The sequence below is a fragment of the Fulmarus glacialis genome, unplaced genomic scaffold, assembly GCF_000690835.1.
Source record: "Fulmarus glacialis isolate BGI_N327 unplaced genomic scaffold, ASM69083v1 scaffold204, whole genome shotgun sequence".
In the NCBI taxonomy this organism is placed as follows: Eukaryota; Metazoa; Chordata; class Aves; order Procellariiformes; family Procellariidae; genus Fulmarus; species Fulmarus glacialis.
The window spans coordinates 14,985-26,659 of record NW_009205838.1 but is presented as its reverse complement, the minus strand read 5'-3'; the positions used below and the strand labels follow the sequence as shown (position 1 = coordinate 26,659).

Sequence of the window (11,675 nt, the reverse complement as noted above, 5' to 3'; positions counted from 1 at the left end):
TTCCTCACTGCATTTTGAACATGAACTCAACATAAAGAAATAACTGCCATACAAATCTCCTGTACCTACTAAAATATGGTGAGGCCAATCTACAAGTCACTTCCTGAAAAAACTAAGGTAATTCACCTAATTGGTATTATTTTTCAGACGAAAGAACTCTAGCAGAGTACTCTCCCACATAAATATTTTTCCTATTTCAGCAAATACTAAGTCTTTTGCTTTCAAGGAAGTCAAATGCAGAAAACTGCACTGCTTCTTACAGAGATTTCCTATGCAGCCAATTTGAGGGGCACTACTAAATATGGACTTTAAATGCAATCAAACCAAATGCCAGAATTACATCCACTTTGTAAATGGTGAACACCACAGTATCTAGGTTTGGGTTTTTTCCTGTTCTGAACGATTGTGTTAATTCTCATCTACTACTGGAGCAAAGCAACTGCTGCCAACACTCGATCTAGGCTAACAAGACCTGTACCAAATAAATGATCAGAGATCAGTAACTAGTTACCACTGCTTTACAGAGAATTACAAAAAAACTCTTCCAAGTCAAGAAGGGAATAAACTACTTCTACAAGGTATTCTTCTCCTAAACCCTGTTATTAGGTGGGCTTATGCCATGAGGCATGAGTGTTTACACACTTTCTGAACAGTTTATAAGCCTTATCTAACATAATCCCTACATTCTATAATCCTATCTGTTTAATGTATGTTAAGTGGGGAAAACCGCTGGAACCAGTAATATCTCAAAATGGAAGGCGCTTTCAAAGCACAATCAGTGAATTGGGCATCAAATGTAAAAGTAGTTTATGCTCAGATTAGACTTTCAGTCATTTAGGATCAGGTAACTTAATGCCGGGTTTCACGGTAAGCTGTATTTATCTGCATATGGGTCATTTTTTTTCTTCCAATAGGAAACACTTTTGGTATGCCCTTTTACAAAACTCCTAGAGAAAACATATACAAAACACTAATAGTCTTTGTATGTGAGATTTTCAGTGAATACATGTTCTATCTGCAGCTTCTAAACATAAATAGCTGTGAACTATTTCCCTTGAGTAAAAATAAATATTCCCCCCCCGCCCCGTGACAAAGCAGCACAATTTTACTAATATCTCTGCAATTTCCAGCCTGAATCTTTCAAATGCAGACTTAACCATGCAACAGTTACTATTATCATGAACTGTATTACCAAAAGGCCTCTTTCCTATAATTAAATTTAATCCTGTTTTTGCTTTGTGTCTTTCCATCACGATGAGCTTTCAGAGTCCCCCTTCGATCCCAAGATGGACACTGTGACCTCTCGCTCATCTACTCTGTCAGGCATCAAAACCTCCCATTAAAATACATAAAGCTTAACTGTTGCCTGCTGCAAACATTGGGCCAATACTAGAAGACGTCTGTTTACTAAGGAAAGCGTAAGTGTTTTCCCGCTACCGCACGCTTGCCATCACATTCAAGAGCTTCCCTCCTGGAGAGCCACACCACTGGGGAGCATGATCATACCTGGCCTCCTTCCCTTCTGCCTCCTAGGGTCACTGCGAGCGTGCAATTAATGGCTTCTGCTCCTGAGGATACAGACCTCCTCTGTCCACTGCTTTCCGGACAGCTACAGATTCCAGATACTGAAATTAAGGCTGCTTAATTAGGCCCCAAATTTCAGGAAACTCCAAGCATGCCGTCTCTGCACAGCACATTCCAGACAGAAACACCAGTTCAGTGCCATCATTCACTGAACACACTTAGTTAAATAAAATCTGGGTCTTTGCTTTTTACAGCAGCACCTTTTCTGTATGCGCTGGTAAGCTGCTCGTTATAGAGTGAGATAGGAAAAAATAATTTTTATAGATGGCAGACGATACCAACAATGTAGTGTGGACATACTACTGGACCAGAAGGGGTTCACAGTGGCTCGCTCAGAGCACAGGCAGAGCAGCCTCCCCAGGTTAGGAATTTACTGGTTTCTATGGAGAAATGAGCGGTGAACACCGCTCACATGGAAGATATTTTCCTGTACTCTCTCATAATGCTGCATCATTTCTGACTCCGCCATTTTGTTAGCTTTTGGTTCTTGGATCATATGGTTGAACATCCAAAGAGTGAGGAATGGACGATCCATAACTTCTAGAGAGGACTATAAGTAAAACAGTCAATATTTCTTTCTCTCCTAACATGTGACAACACACAGATGCTACCGCTTTGAGTCAATAGCCTGCCTGTCCTGGATTTTCACTGGAATCATCAATATTTATATTACACTTACAACGCCACGATTATTTCTGAACTGCAGTTTTAATCTCAGTCTGCATCAGTCCTATTATAAATACCTGAAATTAAAATGAAAGATGTAAATCTTTATGCATAATCTTAAAGGAATTGCAAATTCAAAAGGAACAATTTAAAAACAGAGTTGCATTGGGCAGAGGAGCAATGAAGTTCCTGATTATGCATGCAAAGAACATCAAATTGTATTTTTGCAAACTCTGTCATAAGTTAAGTGATGCACAGAAATCCTGTATCAATAAATATTCTGCTTTACAGTGCGCCTGGATCATTGTAAGATACGAGATTATTCGAGATCCAAATATTTTAGATACCAATCATTTGAAGATTCGGAGATGTAAATTCCTGTGTAGATTACAGAGAAACAAAAATATAATTCTTAAGAGCTCAGCTAAGGCCACTAAATCAATTAAAAATTAATAACAAACATCCCCTTCTCCCACACACAAACTATGTCAACAAGAACAACTCATTTGGCCAGCAGCAATTACAGTTTCTCTGACGGACACTACACTGACTGGATCTTTTGTTTTCAAACACGGGACAAAACAAGTTCAGCATTTCTCCTCTCAAAATTTTCTGATGAATTCAAGCCCTCTCCTTCCCCAAGTTAGGAAGATATTTATCACTGGCTTTCTTTGGACAAAATAAGAAAAAAAGAGCATCTGCAACACTATATAGCTTAGTGTTACTTAGAAGCACTGAGCCTCACATCCATCTGAAGCCGTAGTCTTCCTCCGTGAAGTCACCTCCCTTCATTTAACACTGCTCTAAAATGTTTATGCCATTTAGCTTTTTTTAACTCAAGTTCCTTCTCATTTTTTGAGAGCAGCTGATTAAACCTGAACAACTGGGTTGTTGGACAAAATATGCTGTAGCTATGAAATGGTACAGCAGGGACCAGTTTCACTGTTAATTTAAAATGGTAGAATTAATTAGGTAGTGTAAATGAAGAATTTAATAAGCACACTTTACAACCACAAGTTCTGCTTTTATTAAACACCCCTGCCAAATGAAGGCAACTATCTTCAGTCTGTTTTTCCTTGTCTCATTCCCTTAAAATCTCTGCAGTGAAAAAAAAAAAACATTTTTCCTATTGCAACCCCTCCCCCATAATTAAAATGTATGCCTGACTTCCATCTCCTCTTTCAAGTCATTAGCATCTTTTAAAAATTCTACTGTATATCCTGCCTGTTCTGAGAAGCTACCAAACAAAACCGAAGTTTACAATTTTGGTTTTGAATACCAAATTAAAGGCTGTCTTAGAAGCTGTCATTCCTATTCAACTCAGTACGGTGTACTACCAAATTAGCATTTTTTTTTTTAGTAAAGGAATATGCTTGTTTAAACATGTGTCTTTCCAAAGCAAAGGGTAACATCACGAATCAATTTTCTTAAAAACCCTACTACTGTTCCAAGACTGCAAAAAAGACTTGGAGCAGATTATTATTCCTGACATATATTGTTTAATCAATTTTAAAATTAATAAAAGAGTTCAGATCATAAATTCTCTCAGAGGGATTTTGTACGTTTAACAGACTTTGTTTAGCTTTGAAATCCTTGAAAAAAGTATTTTGGGAGCCTAAACATTATTTCACAATATCTGTGCAATTCCTTAACAGGACAAGGGAAATTGAATCTTTTACATGAACCAGTTCAATCCTATCTAGCCTCAGAAATACATTTGAGATTTTCTAATATGGTTTTGCCAGGGAACTATGTAATGGTGATTATTTGGTTTACGACTTCTTTTATTTTTCCTGAAGCAATCTCTCTATGCAGCTAACTTTTCATTCTAGCTTTCCTTGATTTACCTGGTATTTTACCTTAGCAAGAAGGAGACAAACTTAATATCTATGAAGACAACCCGTATTTTTAAACGCAAAGAGTGCCAACATTTGTTTAAAGGCACACTACGACAGGGCACACTTAGCTGAGATTTATTAAAAACACAAAATTTTGAACAGAAACAATGAAAACTCCAAAAGCAGAAAACCTAAGTTGTTTCAGACCTTCACCAGTTCAGCAAGAATAGCTTAAGAATTTACTGTTTCTTCTGCAATACAGCTTTCACTGTCAAAAAAATCTACATTGATTTTTAATAAGAAAAAAGTAGAGAACCCCTGAAAAGCCAGTCATTCCTGTAACAGCCTACTGGCACACTTCCACCCCTCCCCTCCTAAAAAACATAAAAACCCAGAAAGCCTAACGAAGAACACACATGACGATCCGGAAAGATGAGCTGGGTATGACCTCAGTGCATTTCCATTTTACTCTCAGTGTTCTAAGAAGCTTTAGAAACATGGACTGCTTCTGGCAGAGGACTGCATTCGATTTACTAACTCAGAATTCAATGTGAGGAATGAACACGCATCCTAAAATTTAGTAATGCTGCACAATGCCTTGATAACAGGCCTGGAAACCTTGGCAGATTAAATTCTGTTTTCAAAAACGGCACAGAGACTTTGAAGGACAATTTTTTGTGATGGTTCTTGTGTACTTGTATCACTTTTTAAAACAACATGTAGGCTCCTCAAGCCCTTAGGGGTAATGTCCTCAAAGCATCTAAGGTTTTTTTAGAAAGCATGTAAGTTTTTTTTAAAGAATGGTTCCTTTAAAGTATTTTACTGATCATAAAGCTTTATGCACTTTGTATGGAAAGAAAAAGCATAGGCAAGAACTACCCAAGAATATGTCAGAAGATCATATAGGAAATTTCTGACATCCTCAAATACAGGGACAAAAGCCTGGAGATGGAATGAAACAAAAAGAATAATGTTCCTAGCCGATGAAGTAATGGCCCTCCGTCCAAAGACAGCCAATCCTCTGCAAAAGTAACACTGAATATCTAAAGTCTTGAAATTATATTGCAAGGAAATCCCCATGAATTTGAGGGATATGGGAAGCAAAAAAGCTCATGAAACACAGGACCTGCCATGATCAAAATTCAAGCTAGGCACACTAGACTCCTGCAGATGAGAGTCAGGTATTCACTTCTGTCTGAAATAACTGAAGTAACCTCCAATTTCATTTCTCAGATTATTTTCAGACTAAAAGAAAAACAACGGCCTTGAGCTAAACTGGTCTGGTGGCAGATATCAAGGGTGGTATGTCACACTGGGATACTGGGCCAGCTACACTTATAAAAGAAGAGGACTTCAGTTATTTGCATGGAAATTTTTGGAGTGGGAAGTTAAGTGATTTGTTTTTCTTTAAGTAGAAAAAAATAAAGAACAAATAAAAGTCAATTCCATTTTTCAATCTTCTTCATTTTAATACCCCTGAAGCTATGTCCCAATCAGAAGATATATTGAAATAGATACATCATGGTCAACGTGCTAAAGAAAGCTCTGCCGGACTACACTTGTGAAGACTGGAGCTGCCCTGCAGCTACTCCCATTTGTTGTGCTTTGTGTTCAACCAGGACACTGCTGTACGTCAGGAAGTAAACAGAAAAGAAACATTGCGTGTTTAAAAGCACTAAGCCGATCATCCTAATGTTACCAATACAATGGCTGCCAGGCTGTTACGGAAGTAGGTATGAAGATTTGTATTTGAATTCCTCATCTTTACATGGTGCCTCTTTCCAGAGAGCGCACACCCAAGTTGCCAGGAGCGCATCCAAGAGAGGAGACGGCTCTTCTGGAACCCTTTCCTTCCCAAGGCTGCTGCTCTGGGCTGAACGTAACAGCGCTGGTGATGCACCGAACAGCAGTGAAGTTTCAGCTGTTCCCTACCTACGGTGCGAGTAGACACACAACCTATAGAACTAACCTACAAAGCAGGCTATAAAAGCTGATTGTTCATCCCACCGTTTTCTTGTGCATCAGTGAATTCCTGGCTGTGGCAGCAAGGATACAGAGTAGGCTAGGTGCATCTGCACCGGTCCACCCCTCCTCTAGCAACAGTGAAGACACCTCTCTCCTCTTTGAGGTAGTATCTGTAATGGGAGGCTTTTCTTATTCTCAAGGCACCTACCAACTGGTGTCACTTCATGCAGAAAAGGATCATGGCAAATTAAAATGTTTTCAGGGAACAGAGTTCATTAACCAATATCCACAAATGTCCAAATTAAATCCAGAGCAGCGGCTCCCAACTACAAACCTCTGCTGTTCCAGAACGCCATGGTAAATAAGCTGTGATAGGCATGCAGAACCATCTTGACTTTACAGTGTTGTTAAAAGGCAAAAATTTGCTGAAGGTATGGTGAGGTTCAAAAGAAATAGTCAGAACTAGGAACGGTCAAGTTGGCTCAAGCCATTTATTTAGACCACCCTCCTACAACTTAAGCCAATGTTAAATAAAAACCAGAATGATCAGGAAAGCAATGCCATCATCTCAGCTCTGCTGCAAGAAGCTGCATGGTGTGTTACACACATGCAGACTGGCAATGTTGGTACTTCCCCTCAGATCTGTACGCAGGCTGAAAGACAAGGGGCTTCTCCTACAGTTCTTCTAGATCCAGCGTACATCATTGAAAACTAAAGGTTTACCATCTGAAGAGGTTACCACGGTATCCGCAGTACTCCCTATGCTAAGCACTTGCAATATAAGCACTGAGGTTTTGCTGACCCCAAATGTAAACTGACCCTGATGCACGTGAAGTCAACAACATAAGTGCTTACCTGTAATTTTGTCTCTCACGAGCTTGCAGGATTCAATTTCACCGATGCTCCCAAAGAGACTCCTGAACTCCTCCTGGGTCATGTTCTGGGGTAAATAGTTGACTATGAGGTTGGTTTTGCTGTCATCTGTAGCAGCCCCTGTCTGCATGGGGGAAGGGCAGTTTCTACTGTTGCTGGAGGGTCCATTGGTTGTATTGGAAGTAGGGCCATTCGACACCTGAGGCTCCATGGTGCTAATTATCTACATCAAAATAAGAGCAGAAGGGGAAAAAAACCCTTAAGTTTCATAGATACAATAGCTATTTTTAAAGATACTTACAAACGAATGAGTAGGTAGCATTCATGGCCAATTTAGATACTTCAACAAAAAAAACTCTGCTTGATTCCTCTGTTATTGTTGCAAAGTAGGTCATGCTAGTCTTTGGCTGTGAGCATATACTAAGATGCAGTTAAAAAAACCTCCTTTTTTGTTAATGCAAAGCTGATTTTTGCTTTCATCACACAGCCATTTTCACAAATGTAAATTTAAACCACATAAATTTAATTATAATTTAGGGTAATAATCATAATTAAAATTACAGTTCCATTAAATCAGATGAAGTAAGTGTATGGCTCTATATGAAAAGGTAAAATATTTTACCTATTTAATAACTGTATCACAGAGTGCAATGACAACAACATTAACCAGGCACAGTCAATCTGCAAAGTGTTATCATTCGGATTGCCTTCAATTAATAAACTCAGTGTCCCAAGACATACCATTTACTGGTTCCAGTGATGACCTATATTCTCCAGTTATATTTTTCACTAACGAATGACACCTCTTTAAATAATAAAGCCCTGGATTTGCAATCTTGAGAGATACAAAGGTCTTCAGATATTTACTGGAATCAAGACAGTTTAATCAGAGAAAGGCTTATCAGGCACAGGTGCAGGCTGGAATTTTAACAAGTGCCTCTATCTTGAAATGCGAAACTCCAATTTTCACAGAAGAACCTCAATTAGATCTTTCCAAAAAATGACAAGCAAGGATCCAGCCTAGCAAAGTGCGTGCAGGACAGCAGCCCCATTGTCGCCAGCACCACCGGTCACGTGAGTGGAGCCGCCTGCATGTTTATCTGCAGGCTGAGGACTGAAGAATGCAAGTTTTCATCCAAAAAGTGCACAGGCAGACAAAAGAAGCAGAAAAACCTGGGTATTTCAAGCCTCTTCTATATAGGTATTTGCCACCACTACAGCTTCCAGCCCATCTTCACTGTCACCAGGGCTGACAAGACTGAAGAATGCAAGTTTTCATCCAAAAAGTGCACAGGCAGACAAAAGAAGCAGAAAAACCTGGGTATTTCAAGCCTCTTCTATATAGGTATTTGCCACCACTACAGCTTCCAGCCCTGTCACCAGTGCTGACAAGGGAAGGACATCACCTTAGTCTCAAATCTGGATAAATTGAAGCAATGCAAATGTTGCCTTCTGCTGTCTACGGCGAAGTTTGCGATGTGCAGCTTCACTGTTCTGTCTTACCAAAGAGCATCCCTCGGACGGGCTCAGCCTCCCTCCATCAAAGACTCAGAGTCAGATGCAAACTGCTGCCCCAGGCAAGAGACTCCGCTGCCCAGGGACGGGGACAAACGCAGGGAGAACTGAGGGCTAAGACACCACACACTCTGAACCTTGTGTTCATCTGATCCTGTAATTATTATAATTACTCAAGACTTAATTTGCTTTCTTTTTTAAATCCAGGGAGGTACATGTTGTGACAAATTAGGTCTGTAATTCAGGAGGATGGGGGGACACACCAGAAGAGGGGTGTCTATTCTAAAATTAACTGCATGAGGGTGGCTCAGACTCTAAATAGGTTATATTCTGGTCAATTCTATTTTTATCTTTTTTTTTTTTAATTGAAATGCTTCAGTGTTAGTTTAATGCCTCATTTAGGAAATAACCCTCTTTTTAATCAATGGAAATAAGTTTTGAATTACCATTATTTTTTATTATCAAGCCCAGGAATAGCTACTTGGTTTAACAATTTTTAAATAAAAAGAAACCTTGCCACATCATGCTTAACAGAAAGGCCTTAAACCACACAGCAGAATCATTTTGAAAATAAACTCCACAAAAACAGTAACTTCTTGAAAGGAATCAGCACGTCCAAACCAGAATCCCCCTGCCAATTTTACCAGCCACGTGGCAACCAAGCACTGCTGACATCTTCTGGCAAGCTGTACCAGCCCCATAGAGTTCCTTCAAGACTTTCTCTTTTACCCGGTATCAGCCATACTTCCTCTTTTCAATCTGACTTCATACATGTATTTACTCACACATACTACTAAATGCTTCAGATGCTGCTAAATCTGTTCAGCTCGGGATTCCATCCTTTGATCTCTGCACCTCCGTGGCCCCACAGCAGACACCGACGCCAACCCTAAGCTTTGCTAACAGCCTGTTGCGGGGCCGGGGTTTTGCACCCCAAGGCTAACGCGCTTCAGCTCAGCACAGTGTGCTCAGATCCGCTGTATCTGCATCAACTTGATTGAAATTGGGGAAAAAAAATTCCAGTTCTGACAATAAGACATAGTCAGAAGATGAGTGAAGCAGCTGATATGGTTAACTGTAGCTTTCCATGTACAGTTAAATCATCTGACCATATCCTTTGCAACATAAAACACCCACAAGGTAATCTGCAATTTTAGGGACTGATCCTGCCCTTCTAAAGCCGATAGGAATACCACACCACGGGTTTCAGTTACAGCAGAAGCAGGACTTCAGCACAATACACTGAGGAAGGTACATCATCTATTCTTAGCAACAGACACAAAAGCTAGCTATAGTTCCCCACGATAAACAATAACCCTGGATCTTTTCAAATCTGTGAAAGAAAACAAAATTCAAAACCGGCTGCTGTCCTACTTACGCATTTTGCAACCTCTTTTTAGTCACATTTTCAGCATGCTTACCTTCCACACCAAGCAAATAAACAGAATTCAACTCAAATATTTAACACATTCAGAACACTAAGAGTAAGCTGCTCTGCAAAAATCTGTTCTCGAACAAGTAGATTTCCTCATATAATACTTAAAAATATCTTGGCATAAACTAATGTTGCACCACGTGCCCAGGTTTTCTTCTAGTTACTCTCACTCAACTGCAATTAGGTTTTCCTGACTTTTCAGTAGTAGAAAGGAAAATCAAGGCACTTATTTGCCCTTCAAATTATTGCAAAGTTGTAGGTTACTGAAAATCGATTTGCTATATATGTCAAAAAAATGAGATAATGGATAGAGAGAAATGCTGAAGAATTATCAAAAACATTTCTGATAAAGTATTTAAGATGTAATTTTTTTACTGCATAATTTTAAGTCTCCATTTACAAAGTGATTTCTGTGCAAAAGCAGTTACGTACCAGGGCTTGCATTCAAAGTTCTTATGGGCACAAAGGAATAATACTTATTTTAGATGTACAAACTAATTCACATCATTAGTAAAGACTTAAATTATTAATGGTAACAAAAAGGTAAGTCCTCGCTCTTCTTTCCAAACACTGTCCTCTCGCCTGCATGTCTGAAGCTCAAATCCGCTGTGTACACTGAGTACAGTGTGCATGCATTGGGACATTTATTGTCAACGACTGTTTTTAATATTAAAGTAGCTGTTGATCCCAAGTCAGTCAGCACATAAGAGTAACATTATTTATTTGAAGAATAGATTTCAACATGCCATTTGCTGTTTTTTCTATCCACAACACTAAGAATTAGATATTTAATTCAATACCTGTATCACAAGATGAACATTTTTAAGATAGATACTCTAGTTTCCTGGGCACACAGTTAACTTTCATTATGTTTTAATTACTGATAGTAACTTTTTTTAACACAAGAAAGTATTGGGCTGTAATTCATTTCTACAAAGATATTAAAGGAGGCTGTAAGTCTGTCTAACTCATCAAGGGCTTGTTTGGATACAGGCAAAATAAATGTGGAAAATTCAATAGTGACTTAACCCCCCAAAATTTTATTTTTTTAAACAAAATATACTCTTATCCCTTGAAGATTAGTATCACACCTCTATGCATGCCACTTAAAATTAGCAACATCTCTATGCTTCTCTGACCCAATTTTGGCAGCTACTACTGGTCCTGAAATATTACAGTGCAAACGTCATGTGTGATGACATTCATATGCTACTGGTACGAAGAGGCATTTTATTTTGGTGGGTTTTTTTCTTTTTTTTTTTGGCAACAACTTGCCAGACTCCCAATACTGCAACACCATGTTCTAACAGTATCTTTGAAAAAGAGTAAGTTGCAGTTACTGTTGATAGACATTGATAATTTAGCCACCAATAATTTGAATATTCTATCTTTATAGCACTGAGAAAATACTATCTGTGACAGAATTTAAAGACTGAAATTTTGTAACTTAAAGGCAACCCATATTTCAAATTCTGGATATATTTCATCAGACTGCTGCTTTTAAAAATGACTTCTTGGTATACTACTTTTCTCAGTATGGTAATATATCAGCAAAGTACGAGGTATTTTAGTTTGACAGATTTCACAAAGAAATGCCTTGCTGCTGGGGAAGACAGCATAAGCTTTGCCAGTGTTTTGCAAAACACTGCTTACCAAAGGGCTTGGTATAACCCCTTCTACAAAATATCAGTGGCAAACAGCCATTATAGCAATTTCTGTATTACAAATAATGTTTCAGAAATACTTCTCTATCATATCTTCATGTTTTTTTAGAATTAATTCAATTAATTTCAATTTAT

General features: G+C 38.7%; 1 protein-coding gene across 5 annotated transcripts in view; it reads right to left on the bottom strand.

Moving 5' to 3' along the window:
• ELAVL4 (ELAV like neuron-specific RNA binding protein 4) overlaps window positions 1–11,675 on the bottom strand; it is a 59,929-nt gene that overhangs the window by 33,885 nt on the left and 14,369 nt on the right. For 2 of the 5 annotated variants that reach the window (XM_009575518.1, XM_009575519.1), the window contains exon 1: window positions 6,909–7,143. In XM_009575518.1, the coding sequence (XP_009573813.1) occupies window positions 6,909–7,137 (229 nt within the window). In that variant the 5' untranslated portion in view covers window positions 7,138–7,143. Of the gene's footprint in view, window positions 1–6,908; window positions 7,150–11,675 lie in introns of those variants that run through there. The other 3 variants (XM_009575516.1, XM_009575514.1, XM_009575515.1) reach the window with 3 other exon arrangements.